Here is a 16,243-nt window from a genome sequence, read left to right on the forward strand (position 1 = left end):
CTTCACCAAATGCTCCTAAGAAACACTGTGCTTGCGCTGTTGACTGTGGTGGGGTTTCTCCGGCGTAGCGACCTAAGCAGTTCATTAGCACGTGGAAGTCTCCAACCAGCTCTCGGCGACGAACAGCCCAGAGCTGGGCGGGGTCTCAGAGCCCCGGCATCACAAGGAGATACCGCGCGGGACCCGGGCCTGCGGCAGGAGGGAGGTCAGCCGGGGCGCGCGCCGCCTGGCGGCGACTGCGTGTGACCCGCGCGGAACCAGGCTCTGCTGTGCAGGCCGAGCGAGGGTCCTCGCAGGAGGGGTGGTCTTTGGCCTTAGGCAGCCCAGGTTGCACTGCAGAGGCCGCGTGCGGTGGGTAAAGGGGGAGCACAATTCTGGACCCGGTATAATCCAGGAGCAGTTCACAGTGGGCAATCCCAGCGGCAACCGGATGTCCCGTGCAAAGGCCCGGAGGCGACCCGCCTGGAGTGTGGCGCCTGAACTAGTGGGACGTGGGGTAGGGGCCGCCGGGGCAGAGGACACGCTGGGGTCTTAGGAAAGTGTTTGGCAGATTTTCCAGGGAGAGAAGTCTACCCGTCCCCAGTGGCAATCGGTGCCCGCTGGGCGTCGGGGGCTGCAGGCAGCATCCCCTGGGGACCCTCCGCCCTCGACCCAGGTTAAGCCAGGCTGAGAGCGGCCCGCACGGTCCCCGACGGCGCCCCCAGCACCGCCCCGCGGCTGGACGTGCCTGGCTCAGGCGCCGCCACCTTGGCTTCGGCTCGCTGCTGCTGGTGGACCCCCGTCTCCCGGCCTGGCCGGGCGCGCCTTCCCCGGCGTGCGCTCCGTCCGCGAGAGCCGGCGGCCTCCAGCGGCCGAACCTGAGCTCCGCGGGAGCCCGGCCAGGCGCGCCCTCTGCGCCCCGCGCCTCCGCCTGCTCCCGCCCCCTCCCCCGCCGCCGCGGGGGTCCCGGGGTGAGTGCTGGCCGGAGCCCGGAACCCGGGGACGCTGCGAGCCGGGGCCGGGCCTGGGGGGCGGCGGCGGCGGCGCGGGCGGCAGCGCTAGCTGAGGAGGAGGAGGAGGGGCTCCCGGCGCGGGGCAGGGGCGGAGCGTGCGGCCGCGCAGCGGAACCAAGTGAGTTCGCTCCGGAGCCCGCGCCGTCGCCGGCCCGTGCCTCTGGCGCCCTCCGCCCCCGCCGCGCCCGCAGCCGCCGCCCGCGCGGGGATGTAGGATGCTGGTGGGCGCCGGGCTCCAGCGGCGGCGGCGGCAGCAGCCGCAGCAGCCTCGGCGGCGGCAGCCTCTCCTCTGGCCGATGAATGCAGACCCGCCGCCGCCGCCGCCGCCGCCCTGGGTTTGGATGGTCCCCGGCTCGGCCGGGCTGCTCCGGCTGGGCGCCGGGGTCGCGCCCCCGCCAGGGCTGCTTGCCTCGGCCCAGCCCTCCGCCGCCCCGCTGCTCCCGGGGCTGCCCGGCTGGCTGCCGTTGCTGCCGCTGCCCTCTGCGCCAGACCACGCCGCCGCCGCAGCTGTGCACCACTACCCCTTGCTCAACGGGCAGGTAACGTGTCCCCCGGCCCCCGGCCCCGGGTTCGGGGTCGCCGGCTTCCCCCCTGGCCCCTGGGCGCGGCCCTCGCCCCGCTCCGGCGGCTCCGGCCCTGTGGCTCGCGCTCTTTCCTCCCGCGGTGGTCCTCGGCTCCCCAGCCCATCACGGCGCAGCCTGGCAGCCATGCCTCGGCAACAAAGTTCATGCTTCGACGTCCCGTTCTGCCTCAAGGCAGTCTTTGCAGTATGTCTTCCCGGTCTCTCAGCCGAGCAGTTTGGAGACCGGCACCCCAAGCCCAGAGTTGGGACCGCCTTGGCCACAACTTTCGCCCGGGCCGGGGTCGTTGTCCAGAGCGCGGTGCTTAAGTACCGCCTCTGGAGCCCGGCGTTGCTGCTGCGAACTGTGGCCGACTTACCGAATAGAAGTTAATACTTTTACAGTCTCTGCCAGGCTTGGAAAGCAAGCTGGGAATCAATAGCTATTTCTGATTCTGATCTAGTTTTTTTTTTTTCATTTGAAAATAGACTCAGGACAATGCTTAAGCAAATTCAAACCAATGGAAGCTTGCAGGGAAATCCTGCCTTTAATACTGAGAAATGCTACCGGTGATTTCCACTCCCACCCTAGGTCTGCCTGAGTCCACCAAATTACCTAGTGTCATATTGCACTTTAGAAGAGTTTGGCGTTTAAAACCTGGAATTGAAAAGAAAAAGTGACTGTGCCTTTGATTAATGGTGTAACAGAGCAAGGGAAGCTGGTTTTGGCAAGATCCATTGTTTGCTATCTAACTAGGCAGATGCATTTAAATCAGAGAATAACATGTATTTTATTCCAATGACTGTCCTAATTAGCATATTCAAACGAGTGGATGTTAGAATACACCACATAATTAATTTAATTCCAATATTATATTGTGAGCTTTTCTAAAAGATGTTGTTAACTCTTCCTAAACTGGTCTTTACACGTAATGATACATCACATATGTGGTACTGGATATGGTACTTTGATGTGTGATGCAGTTCATGTTGGGGTTTTTTTTGAATAAGCGTTGGTAGCTTTTTTGATATTTCGAAGGGGTTGTCATATCCGAGTGCTACCACTAGAGGTATATGATGTCAAGGAACTACATTTTTTTTTTTTCTGTATAGAAAATGCATTTTTTTTCTTGTGTAAATTTAAAACAAAAAATCTCCCCAAAACTTAGTATTAATCTTTAAAATATTTTGTGCTACCATATTGTCTGTTAAATAACTATTTAAACCAGAAGAACATTTTCACATAACAGGAAATTCAAAAATGCTTTTATGATTTTAAAACAAATACGTATTGAAGTATTCCATACCATTGAACAATGATCTTATTCTCCACTGATAAAGATTCAGTTAATTTAATTAGAGAGACTGTCTCCTAAATTGTCTGCCCCCTTTCAACGTTTGCTATTTTATTCTGTGCATTGGGATCTTCAGTTATGTGATAAGCTCATTTATGTTTTCTTTGCCTTGGAATCTATTTGCATTTGCGAACCTTGAGAAACTTTGATCTTAACCTCTTATTTTGAAAATATTACTTGTGCCTGTTTCTAAAATGATAAATATAATTAATATAAAATGTTATATGGAAAAGAATATCATAAAATATAGCTCTCTGCTTGCTTATAAAAAGAATTCAAGAATTATAAAAGGAATACCCAGCATTTCACCTTTCCATTGTGGTTTCTCATGTTCTCAGGGCAGAAATCCATTTCTTACCATGTTCTCATGGTTTTGTGCTTAGAAGTTCTTTCTTAATATTACAGAAAGCAGTGTTGTAAATGCATTGTGATGATTCAGATATGAAAATTTTTATAAATTTTTAGAATTTTGGAATATTTGTGGGGTTTTTTTGGACTGGGAAAAAGGAGATTTTTCTCATAATCAAATACATGCATTTTAAAATTCCCTTTTAGAGCAGCTATCCCAGCATCTATTGGTACAAAGTAGAGTTGATTGATACAGGCTAATGAGCACACCCTTCTCTTTTCTTGGGTTTCAGTGGCTGTTTGGTGGTCATTCTCCATCGATTGGACTGTCCCCCTCTTCCACTGTGGAATTGGTGCCCATTTTCCCACATGTCTGCCCATCTTCTCTTCCACTTCCCATTGGGAAAAGTTGGATAGACAAAAGGATACCTAATTGTAAGGTAAAAATGCAGCTAGTCTGGTTGGATAAATGGGCTATTAATTTTTAAGTTGTTGGGTATTTCCATAACAGAAATCACTGTGTATTTCTAGTTTCTAATTGCAATAGATCAACCATCTAGGTCTGGAGAGAAATCTTTTCAGAATAAGATTGGTCTGTTCAAAAGCACCAGTAGATGGTGGTGGGGGGGATTTTGTTTTAGCTTAAAATATTTGGATTTCATAGGATGATATAAAATTGCTACTTCTGAATCAGAATCTACTTTTTGAATTTTTCAGTTTTTTTTTTAAATTTATTCATTTATTTATTTATTTATTTTTGGCTGTGTTGGGTCTCCGTTTCTGTGCAAGGGCTTTCTCTAGTTGAGGCAAGCGGGGGCCACTCTTCATCGCGGTGCGCGGGCCTCTCACTGTCGCGGCCTCTCCCGTTGCAGAGCACAGGCTCCAGACGCGCAGGCTCAGTAGTTGTGGCTCACGGGCCTAGTTGCTCCGCGGCATGTGGGATCCTCCCAGACCAGGGCTCGAACCCGTGTCCCCTGCATTGGCAGGCAGATTCTTAACCACTGCGCCACCAGGGAAGCCCCGAATTTTTCAGTTTTTAAGTCCATAACTATTGTTCAGAATCTAGCCTTAAACCTTATATAACTCAAGTGTACATTTTAAAAGTAAGTTTTCCTTGGTATTATTGCTTTGAGTGTTCATCTTTCTGATGGTTTATCTTGGCTTTTGAATTCAGATATACTGGCTACACTTTGTTTACCTGAAAACCAATAGAAAGTAGTACAGTGACTTGTTCTACAAGCCACTGCTTATCTCACTGGGGTGATTCTGTATCTGTTAACTGGCTGCTGGGATGAACTAACCAAGTCAATAGCTGAAGACCAGCCCAGGAGACTTGACTAGAAGGTGATTGGTATCAGAGACCCGTGGATCTTCAGGTTTTAAGATAGTGGCTTTATAGAATCTCCATGCATAGAATCTCCAATATTCAATGTCAGACAAGTATTTTACAGTCTTAAGCTTTTATTATGTGCATGGTCTTAAATGTTATGCTTGCTTTCTCTTTGGACAGATCTTTTTTAATAATTCCTTTGCTCTGGACTCAACATGGATATATCCTGAGGAATCAAGATTGTTCCATGGGCATGAGAAGCCTCAACTGTTGGCAAATCAAGTAGCCGTGTCCCTGTCCAGGCCAGCTCCTGCCTCTAGGCCTCTTCCCACAGTGGTGTTAGCACCTCAGCCCATCCCAGGTTGGTGCCCAAATAGCTGTAAAAATGTGTGGTTGTTTTTTGTTTGTTTGCTTGCTGTAGCTACAAATAAGCTTTGGGTATGAAAACTATGTTTGCCACTTTAATGGAACAATTCTTTCAAATTCTTTCAGTAAAATATAATTTCTTTTTTCATGGGCATGATTCCTTTTCATAATGAAATTGAGTTTGGGGTAGATTATTCACTGTGTTTTTGGAAAATGGAATCTGTTTTAAGGCAAAGAGATGGCTGAGGGGATTTGTACAGAATCATATTTTTGGTGCTCTGTTTTTAGAATTGGACCAAATCTTCTGCTGATAGCTCTTAGTAGGAGCCCTAATTGATCAGGCAACTCATTTAAAAAATGTTCTTTATTGGGGGTGAGGTGCATAGCTCCCTGGTCCGCAGGACACGGGCACATGTAAGATTTTTATACGTTTCGCCTTCACAAATATGGGGTGATACTGGTGATGGTCTATAAATGTGTGCTGTTTGGAAGATGGATTTTGTTCTCTCTTTGGAGTCTTGTGACCTGAAAGAACATTTGTCCTGGAACAGACTCCCATGAAATAATCCCTGGTTGAAAGACGGTGTAATAAACCTATATAGTAACAAGAGAATAAAATCATCTTATGAATTTTTTAATTGATTTTTAAAATCACCTTGATGTATGATCATATTACAGAAGCAAATGTTGCTCATGCCCAAATTATCTTGCAACACCTTCCATTACGGAATATTTTATGACTGCAGAATTATATTATCTTCCTTGTAATTTCCTACCTACCAAGATTGTCCCAATATGTAGCTCTAAAATTTAGTAATAAGGACACGTATCTGTGGATAGTTCAGTGCTGGTTTAGGAGACATATTTATTTCTTTCTCTTTCTACCTTCTGTATTATAATTTGCTATGTGTCCTGTTTAGTAATAAGTCAGGAAGAACACTCAACTCTTGGGTTTTTTCATAGGCCTTAATGATTCTTGACTGAAACTTGCCTTCTGTCCTTGTAATCATCTATTACTGAGTTGTTAAAATCTGAATAATCATCATACATACATACGCTTATAAACATTTTACACTAAGATGATCACATATCCTTTTTAATTGAATGATGACAGAAGATGATCAGATAACATGTAATATATGGTATTCCAGGGCTTTAGACGTCTTTTTCAGTATATGAAAGGATAATATTCTACTTTCCTAATACACTGGCAATGCTGTCACCAAAATAATCAGTACGTTTAGTTGAAAAAACAGTGAAATTAGTTTAACTGTTCCAACAAAAGCTTTGAGTGACCTTTTCTCCTGTCAGCTCACTCTTTAATATCATGTAGACATTTGCATTATACCTCTGTCCTCTTAGGAAACTCATACTGAACATGCTAACTACCAATTTTGTCGAAGAAGCTTATGGCAAATTATCATAGCTTTTATATCATATGGACATTTTTACTTGCCATTGTGTGGCACCTATTTCATACTTAAAGCATATTCATGTTAATTTTACCTTTTGACTTATTGACTAAGCCTTTTTAAAGGCCAAAATAAAATAATATTTCTTACTAACATGGTCGATCATAGAATAACTGTCTGCCCCATCTAACATTTGTCAAATTTCTGCTTTTATTCTTCCTTGGATTTTTTTTTTTTTTGGACTCATGAACCATAAGAATATAACACACTTTACTTATCTTCTGGAGAATAATGTATCTGTGCTCAGAGGTATTTTACTAACAGTCAAATGCGTTTGTTCTGAGATGGGGTTTCTGAACTGTTTCATGAAAATTTTGATTTTTTGATACATTTCAGATTCTTAGAAATTAGTATTCTAGAAACATGTATTAAATGACCGTTAGTCCAAAGAACACATTTAGGGTGTTGTTTATATGTTACTAACTGCTTAACTGAGAACCTGGAAGGGGGAGCAAGTAAAGGTGGAAGGTAGGGTCAGCTCCCAGTCAGTTAAAAGTTAAGATACATTGTTTCAATTTTAATGTAATTAATGAGAAAACATAGCCTCATTAAAACATTTTACATGTAAATTTTCAGATATGTTGTTAAAAGTTATTGTTATAATTGCTATTGAATCTTATTTCTTGCTATAAATTGATACATTTAAATATTATATTGATTTACATTATATAAAGTTATGCATTTATAAATATAAATATTTATATACACTATATTAATACATAATGTAGGAATATATTATATGATTGATATTTTAAGTTGATCCATCTTGTAAATTGTTATATTCAGAAGCAAATGGCCTTAGAATCTTAGATATATTGTATTGATCCCCTTTCAGTTAATCAATGAAGCACTATTAGAACTCCAGGAGAACCCGGAGAGGGAGTCAGAATCACCGCATTTTATTTTTTAATTTAATTTAATTTTTTTAACATCTTTATTGGAGTATAACTGCTTTACAATGGTGTGTTAGTTTCTGCTGTATAACAAAGTGAATCAGCTATACATATACATATATCCCCATATCCCCTCCCTCTTGCATCTCCCTCCCACCCTCCCTATCCCACCCCTCTAGGTGGTCACAAAGCACCGAGCTCATCTCCCTGTGCTATGCGGCTGCTTCCCACCAGCTATCTATTTTACATTTGGTAATGTATATATGTCCATGCCACTCTCTCACTTAGTCCCAGCTTACCCTTACCCCTCCCCGTGTGCTCAAATCCATTCTCTACATCTGTGTCTTTATTCCTATCCTGCCCCTAGGTTCATCAGAACCATTTTTGGTTATTTTTAGATTCCATATATATGTATTAGCATACGGCATTTGTTTTTCTCTTTCTGACTTACTTCACTCTGTATGACAGACTCTAGGTCCATCCACCTCACTACAAATAACTCAATTTCATCTCTTTTTATGGCTGAGTAATATTCCATTGTATATATGTACCACAACTTCTTTATCCATTCGTCTGTTGATGGGCATTTAGGTTGCTTCCATGACCTGGCTATTGTAAATAGTGCTGCAGTGAACATTGGGGTACATGTGTCTTTTTGAATTATGGTTTTCTCAGGGTATATGCCCAGTAGTGGGCTTACTGGGTCATATGGTAGTTCTATTTTTAGTTTTTTAAGGAACCTCCATACTGTTCTCCATAGTGGCTGTATCAGTGTACATTCCCACCAACAGCGCAGGAGGGCTCCCTTCTCTCCGCACCCTCTCCAGCATTTGTTGTTTGTAGAGTTTTGATGACGGCCATTCTGACCGACTCGCCTCATGTTAAACAGGCTCTTCACATTCTCCTTTCTTGGATGGATAGTACATTTGTGTAATAATCGTTCTTGACAGTGGCATTATGTACCATGAGCTCCAATGATGTGACACTAGAAAGTGGTTTTGTTTCAATAAGCATGTGGTCTGTTGACCTGAGTTAGAAGGTGTGATGGGCAGGGACGTCGGGTGGGTGACCTCTGAGGCTCATGTTAATATTGCTCCCCTCCTGATCTGTGGTTGGTTAAGAAGTAACTGCACTGCAGCAGGGTCTCATATAATATTAGCACCACTTGAACGAATTTGGGTAACTCATCTAAAATTTAATAAATGTTTTGAAGGACTTTATTTTTGATATATACTAGACTCACTTATGTTGATGATAGAGGTAATGATTTGCCGTTATACTCAGACCTGAAGAAAGCCTGATGGCCACTTAGAAGCGTGAAGGTCAGTCGTGTTCCCACCTGCATTCATCAGAGGAGCTCCCTCCCCTGCAGGCGGTGCAGACGTGGGCTCTGCTAGGCGCCCTCGCAGCTCATGTTCTTCTGGGGAAGTGCACTCTGTAGATCATTACCCAGCACTGCCGTCCTAGGGGCTCTCTGCAGACGTCCAAGGAGGGTCTCGGGAGGGTCGTCAGGGAAGGTCTCCAGGGGATGATGTACCTGACACACACCACAGAGATCAGCAGAACTTGACCAGGGAAGGAGAGGGAATGGAGGAGCAGAACATGGAAAGTCACAAACTCATGACAAATGTTTCATCAGGTGACGACAAGCAGCCAAGCAGCCTAAACCAAGGAGGAGAGTGGGTGGTGGGATGCGGCAGTGGTGGCCCAGCTCAGGGCCACTTCGTGCAAGATGAATCCCATTATCCCACGGGACCTGTGTTGTAAGTCCTGGGCGCTCTCCAGAGTGTCCTGGGATGTTCCATCATTCTTCAGCTTGGGAGGCATGGTTTCTTCAGGAAAGTGTAAATTTGTCCTCAGGAAGCAGAGCAGACAAAGAAAGGGCCGAGTCTTCTCACCGAAAAATAAATACAAGCGTCCAAAAATATGCAAAGTTACAACTGTACCGGAAACTAAAGTCTCCAGTGAATAATTTAGTGGCTTTTTAAGGAATTATCCCTAATTACAGTGTGAATGGGTTGAACTGAGAAATAAGCTGGGACTCATTCATTCCCAGTCCTCAGAGGTTGATGCAGGAAAGGCGAGAACGCATGAGGACACAGGCACCCCCTCCTCTTCAGGAGTCTCTGCACTTTGGACGAGACCCCATCACTTTGTCTCCAATCTCAACATCTCCCTTCTCCCATGCAGTGCTAAGTCCCTCTTTATCCCAGGGAGAAATGGGCTTGCATTGCTTCTAAGGATATGAGGTTTATCACAAGTAGAGGTGGGAGTAGGGCCAGCGTGGAAATCGTGCTTTTCAAAGCATCCCTGTTCTTCACTTGTAAAAATAAGAACTTCAGAGTCCTTCAAGCTATTAAGAAATACAAGTACTTAGATTCAGAGTATCAAGCAGGAGAATAATTTACTCAGCTTCTGTCCAGTAAGGACACATGGCATTATAGTTTGCTGGAAACTGGAGATTTGTCTATATCACATTGCCTTTTGGCTGGAGATCAAAGAGCCTGATTCTACCCATATCTTGTTGGAAAAAAAATACTGGCTGTGCCATTCAAAGATGACTAGAGAGAGAGGGAGGGAAAGTGGAAGATGAGGTGGGACAACAGAAACTGTTCTGCTTCATGAAAGATTTGTTTACTCAAAAGATGCAGAAGAAAGACAAATCTGGGAAACAGCTTTTGCACAGGAGCTTGTAAGCATTTTGCATAAATCACCTTTCAGTTTACCTTAATATGAACAAAAGAGCTTTATAGAAAAGCAATAAAAGAAAAATCGAAAGCGAGCTGGCGGAGGCATGAAATCACGTGGCAAGACGGTTTGAACTGGACTGGATGATGGCAAACAACATAGATGGATTCTCAAGCATGTGTAGCTGTGGCAGTGAACAAAGGGATGGTAATCATGAGAAGGTGACAGTGAGATAGAGAGCAAACAACACATCGATGTTGATTTGATCTCCTTGAAAAACAAATACAATGTGGCAGACATATTAAACGTGGCCATGCCATATACCTTGCTCACTGTATCCTAGTGGAGTTTACGAATGGGAGAGCCACTCCTTCCAGGAACACAAAAGTGGGCACAGCTTCAGATCAATGTACAGCACTAGATGTGATCACCTAATGGGGAAAACTTTAGAGAATTAGGAGGAAAAACGTTTGTGATCAAAGTAATATATGCCCAACAAGAAAGGCATCCATATGCATAAGCAAGGAAAAGACCTTCTCAAACAACAAATGGATAGACTTTTTTCACGTCTAATGTTCTTACCTCAAGTTCTACTTTGTCTCAAGTTAATGTTGCTGTCACTCTACATTTCTATTTTATCTTGCTTATCAGTGTTTACCTTGTCTTTTGTTTTAAGCTTAGGTCAGTCATTTAAAGGCACAGTCTCTTCTTTTGCCTTTTAAAAATGGAGTTTAGCGTACCTATATTTGAATTCCTATTTTTATATTTCTTCTGTCATATTATTATATCCTGTTTTTTATAGTGTTTTGTTATTTCTTTATTTTAGTCTGTTTTTATTCTTTTGCTGTGCCATGTATGTTTTGTTTGATTTTGTTTATTTTTGTTTTATATGGTGATTTAGAATATGTTCATACTGATCCTATTTTCTCAAGCAATTACCAGTAAGATTTTTAAACAAACAGATTTAAGCTTTCTGTTTCCCTTAATTTTCAAATTATGACAATACTATCACTTTAGAATTCTTTTATAGACTATGAAAAATTCAGGAAAAACTTATGTCATAAATTTTTTTTTTCTCTTCAGTTTCCTCCACTAATTGAGAAATTAATCAAAAGCAAGAGCTAAGAATGGGGAAGTCAGGTTTCAAGCTATCTATAATCGTCAACAATTTTTGTCAATAACATAGAATATATGTAAACATTCATTAATTTGGTTACAGGAATGACTGAAAATTTCTAAGCAACTTTTTTCCCCCAAACTGAAGCTGAAAAGAATAATTATAATCTAAATATGTAACCTCAAATTATGTTGGTAAAATTGGGAAGAGGAGAATTGAGAAATCTGAGGATACAAATTATTTCAAAATCCCTCATATAGTTAAAAGAAACTGAAACACTAGGAAACTCTCATGCTGGAAGCCCAGAAAACAAGGTTATTTAAGACTGACACAGGGCAAGACATCCTGCCCTATAGCCAGCCTTACAAATATGAGTAAAAGCAACAGCCATCTACCACTGGTGCAGGGACCGGGCATGGAGAGTGACCCTTTTCTGTGATGCAGGAATATGGGGATGGCTGAAAGTTAAGGGGGACACAAATATTAAGACTATCAGACACCCTAGAACTTACTCTAAGAAAAAGGCATCATTAAAGGATTTTGAAGCCTCTAGGGCATGGTAGGAAACTGTGGCAACAAAATTCAAATCCAGGTCAATACCTGAATACATTGACACATCTCATTCAGCTTGACAGAAGAAAGGGTGTGCCCATTTCCAGGAGTAAATCCTAATTACCTCATTCTCTATTGTTTTAACCATGATGTCTGGCATTGAGTAAAAAAGTTACAAGACACACAAAGCAAAAAATGATAAACCATTGTCAAGAGATAAAGTAAGCAACAGAACCAGATCCTAAAATGACATATTTTGGAACTTTCAGACAGGGACTTTGAAATAACTATGATTAATATATTAATGAGTCTAATGGAAAAGGAGGGCAACATGCATGAAAAGATAGAGAATTTCATCAGAGATATGGAAAAGATAAGAAAGCCAAACTGAAATACTAGAAAAAATAAAACATGGTATCAGAAATGAAGAATTACTTTGGTGGACTCATGAGTAGATGTGATACAGCCAAGGAAAGTATGAATGAATTTAAAGTTAGGTCAACAGAAACTACTAAAATTGTAACACAAAGAGAAAACAGTGAAAAAATGGAGCATACTTTCCCAGAGCTATGAGATAATATCAAATGGTTTAACATACATGTAATTGAAGTTTCAGGAGGAGAGAAAATGAGGGGGGAAAAAACATTTGAAGTCACAGTGACCAAAGGTAATAAACAATTAATAAAAGTTATCAAAACATGGATCCAAGAGACTTAGAAAACCCCAAGACTGAAAATGAGGCAAAACATATTCAAACTTCTGTTTCAAAGGTTAAGAGAAAATCTTGAAGACAAACAGGGAAATAAGACACATTACAAAGATAGTAACAGAAATTTAAAATTGCAGGAGTTGTATTGTCAGAATCTATACAAACCCCAAAGCAACAAAGTGACATCTTTAAAAGACTGAACTAAAAATATCTCAGTCAAGAACTTTATACAAAGCAAAAACAATTATCAAAAACTAAGGTGAAATGAAGATTTTTCCCAAACTAAAACTGAAAAGAATTGTCAGTAGACCTGCAGTTCAAGAAATTATGAAGAAGCTTATCAAGCAGAACTAATATAATAGAGAGGAACTTGCATCTGTACAAAGAAATAAAGAGTACATTAAGGTAAAATATATATTTTGCCTTGTTTTTAATTGCTCCAAAAGATAATTAACTGTATAAGGATAAGTAATGGTGAGTGATGTAGTATGTGCATATAGCGTATGTGAAATCAAGACAATGTCAAGAATCACAAAGGATGGGAGGAAGGAATTGGAAGGATATAACTGCAAGGCTCTCATCATACATCAAGTGGTGTGATATTATTTGAAGGTGAACTCTAATTAATTAAAATACATATTGTAAAGCATATAGCAACCACTGAAGAATTAAAGAGTTATAACTAATAAAACAATAGATTAACAATAAACAATAAAATTGGAATCATAACAAATACTCAACCCAAATTCAGTCAGAAAAAGAGAACAAAAGATCAAAGCACAGAAGAAGTAAATAATTAAAAAAATAATAACTACAATATGGTATATTTAAATAAAAAGGTGTAGAGTCACATACAGACTGAAAGTGAGAGGATGGAAAAAGGCTGTCCACACAAATGAAAATCAAAAGAAAGCTGAAGTAGCAATACTTTTTCAGACAAAATTGACTGTAAAATAAAAACTGTAGCAGGAGACAAAGAAGGACACTACAGAATGATCAAAGGATCAATCCAAGAAGAAGATATAACAATTTTAAATATACATGCACCCAATGTAGGAACACCTAAATATATAAGGCAAATGTTAACAGACATAAAAGGAGAAATCAACAGTAACACAATAATAGGGGGGGACTTTAACACCCACTTTCATCAATAGACAGATCATCCAGACAGAAAATCAATAAGGAAACACAGGCCTTAAAATGACACATTAAACCAGATAGATTTAATTTATATTTATAAAACATTCCATCTGAAAGCAGCAGAATAAACCTTCTTTTCAAGTTCACATGGAACATTCTCCAGGATAGATCACATGCTGGGTCACAAAGCAAGACTTGGTAAATTTAAGAAAACTGAAATCATATCAAATGTCTTTTCTGACCACAGTGCTATGAGGCTAGAAATCAACTATAAGAGAAAAGACTGCAAAAAAATGCAAACACATGGAGGCTAAACAATATGCTACTGAAAACCAATGGATCACTGAAAAAAAAGAGAGAGGAAATCAAAAAATACCTAGAAACAAATGAAAATGAAAACATGATGATCCAAAACCTATGGGATGCAGCAAAAGCAATTCTAAAAGGGAAGTTTATAGCAATACAAGTTTACCTCAGGAACTAAGAAAAATATCAAATAAACAACCTAACCTTATGCCTAAAGCAACAGAGAAAGAAGAACAAACAAAACCCAAAACGAATAAAAGAAAATAAATCATAAAGATTTATGATAAATCTTAAATTAAATAAATAAATCATAAATCAGAGCAGAAATAAATGAAACAGAGACTTAAAAAGCAGTAGAAAATATCAATGAAACTAAAAGCTTGTTCTCTGAAAAGATAAACAAAATTGATAAACCTTTAGCCAGACTCATCAAGAAAAAAAGGGAGCGGGCCCAAATCAATAAAATCAGAAATGAAAAAGGAGAAGTTACAACCAACACTGCAGAAATACAAAGGATCATAAGAGACTACTATGAGCAACTATACACCAATAAAATGGACAACCTAGAAGAAATAGACAAATTCTTAGAAAGGTAGAATCTCCCAAGAGTGAATGAGGAAGGAATAGAAAATATGAACTGATCAATTACCAGTACCAAAATTGAATCAGTAATTTAAAAACTCCCAAAAAACAGAAGTCCAGGACCAGTTAACTTCATAGATGAATTCTACTAAACATTTAGAGAAGAGTTAACACCTGTCCTTCTGAAACTATTAAAAAAAAATTGCAAAGGAAGGAATATTTCTGAACTCATTCTGTGAGGCCACCATCATCCTGACACCAAAACCAGACAAAGATATCACAAAAAAAGAATATTACAGGGGCTTCCCTGGTGGCGCAGTGGTTGAGAATCCGCCTGCCAATGCAGGGGACACGGGTTCGAGCCCTGGTCTGGGAGGATCCCACATGCCGCGGAGCAACTAGGCCCGTGAGCCACAACTACTGAGCCTGCGCGTCTGGAGCCTGTGCTCGGCAACAGGAGAGGCCGTGATGGTGAGAGGCCCGCGCACGGCGATGAAGAGTGGCCCCCACTTGCCGCAATTAGAGGAGGCCCTCGCACAGAAACGAAGACCCAACACAGCCATAAATAAATAAATAAATAAAATTAATTAAAAAAAAAAAAAAAGGAATATTACAGGCCAACATCACTGATGAACATAGATGCAAAAATCCTCAACAAAATACTAGCCCACTGACTCAAACAATACATTAACATTATTGACTGGAGACGTATTATCACCACAGGCATTAGTTTCTGCAAAACTCCCTTGGTCAATAATGTGTTAAAGGATCATACACCATGATCAAGTGGGATTTATCCCAGGGATGCAAGGATTTTTCAATATCTGCAAATCAATCAATGTGATACACCACATTAATGAATTAAAGAATAAAAACCATACGATTGTCTCGGTAGATGCAGAAAAAGCTTTTGATAAAATTCAACATCCATTTATGATAAAAATTCTTCAGAAAGTCGGCATAGAGGGAACATACCTCAACATAATAAAGGCTATATATTACAAACCCACAGGTAACATTATACTCAATTGTGAAAAGCTGAAAGCATTTCCTATAAGATCAGGAACAAGACAAGGATGCCCACTCTTGCCACTTTTATTCAACATAGTTTTGGAAGTCCTAGCCACAGCAATCAGAGAAGAAAAAGAAATAAAAGGAATCCAAACTGGAAAAAGAAGAAGTAACACTGTCATTGTTTGCAGATACATAGAAAATCCTAAATATGCTACCAGAAAACTACTAGAGCTCATCAACAAATTTGGTAAAGTTGTTGGATACAAAATTCATATACAGAAATCTGTTGTATTTCTATATACTAACCATAAAATATCAGAAAGAGAAATTAAGGAAACAATCCCATTCACCTTTGCATCAAAAAGAATAAAATACTTAGCAATAAACCTACCTAAGGAGGCAAAAGACCTGTACTCCAAAAACTGTAAGATGCGGATGAAAGAAATTGAAGATGACACAAACAGATGGAAAGCTATACCATGTTCTTGGATTAGAAGAATCAATATTGTTAAAATGACCATACTACTCAAGGAAATCTACAGATTCAGTACAATCCCTATCAAATTACCAGTGGCATTTTTCACAGAACTAGAACAAAAAAATTTTTAATTTGTATGGAAACACAAAGACCCTGAATAGCCAAAACAATCTTGAGAAAGAAGAATGGAGCTAGAGGAATCACACTCCCTGACGTTATACTATTGATAAAAAGCTACAGTAATCAAAACAGTATGGTACTAGCACAAAAACAAACACATAGATCAATGGAACAAGGTAGAGAGCCCAGAAATAAACCCACACACTTATGGTCAATTAA

The 16,243-nt window shown here is 40.9% G+C and overlaps 1 protein-coding gene across 1 annotated transcript in view; it reads left to right on the forward strand.

Moving 5' to 3' along the window:
* The first annotated feature begins 1,207 nt into the window (after window positions 1-1,207).
* TCERG1L (transcription elongation regulator 1 like) overlaps window positions 1,208-16,243 on the forward strand; it is a 196,346-nt gene continuing 181,310 nt past the window's right edge. The window contains exons 1-3 of the mRNA XM_007173365.2: window positions 1,208-1,531; window positions 3,548-3,694; window positions 4,765-4,945. Coding sequence (XP_007173427.2) covers window positions 1,208-1,531; window positions 3,548-3,694; window positions 4,765-4,945 — 652 coding nt within the window. The remainder of the gene's footprint in view (window positions 1,532-3,547; window positions 3,695-4,764; window positions 4,946-16,243) is intronic.

The sequence above is a fragment of the Balaenoptera acutorostrata genome, chromosome 16 (assembly GCF_949987535.1).
Source record: "Balaenoptera acutorostrata chromosome 16, mBalAcu1.1, whole genome shotgun sequence".
NCBI classification, from domain to species: Eukaryota; Metazoa; Chordata; class Mammalia; order Artiodactyla; family Balaenopteridae; genus Balaenoptera; species Balaenoptera acutorostrata.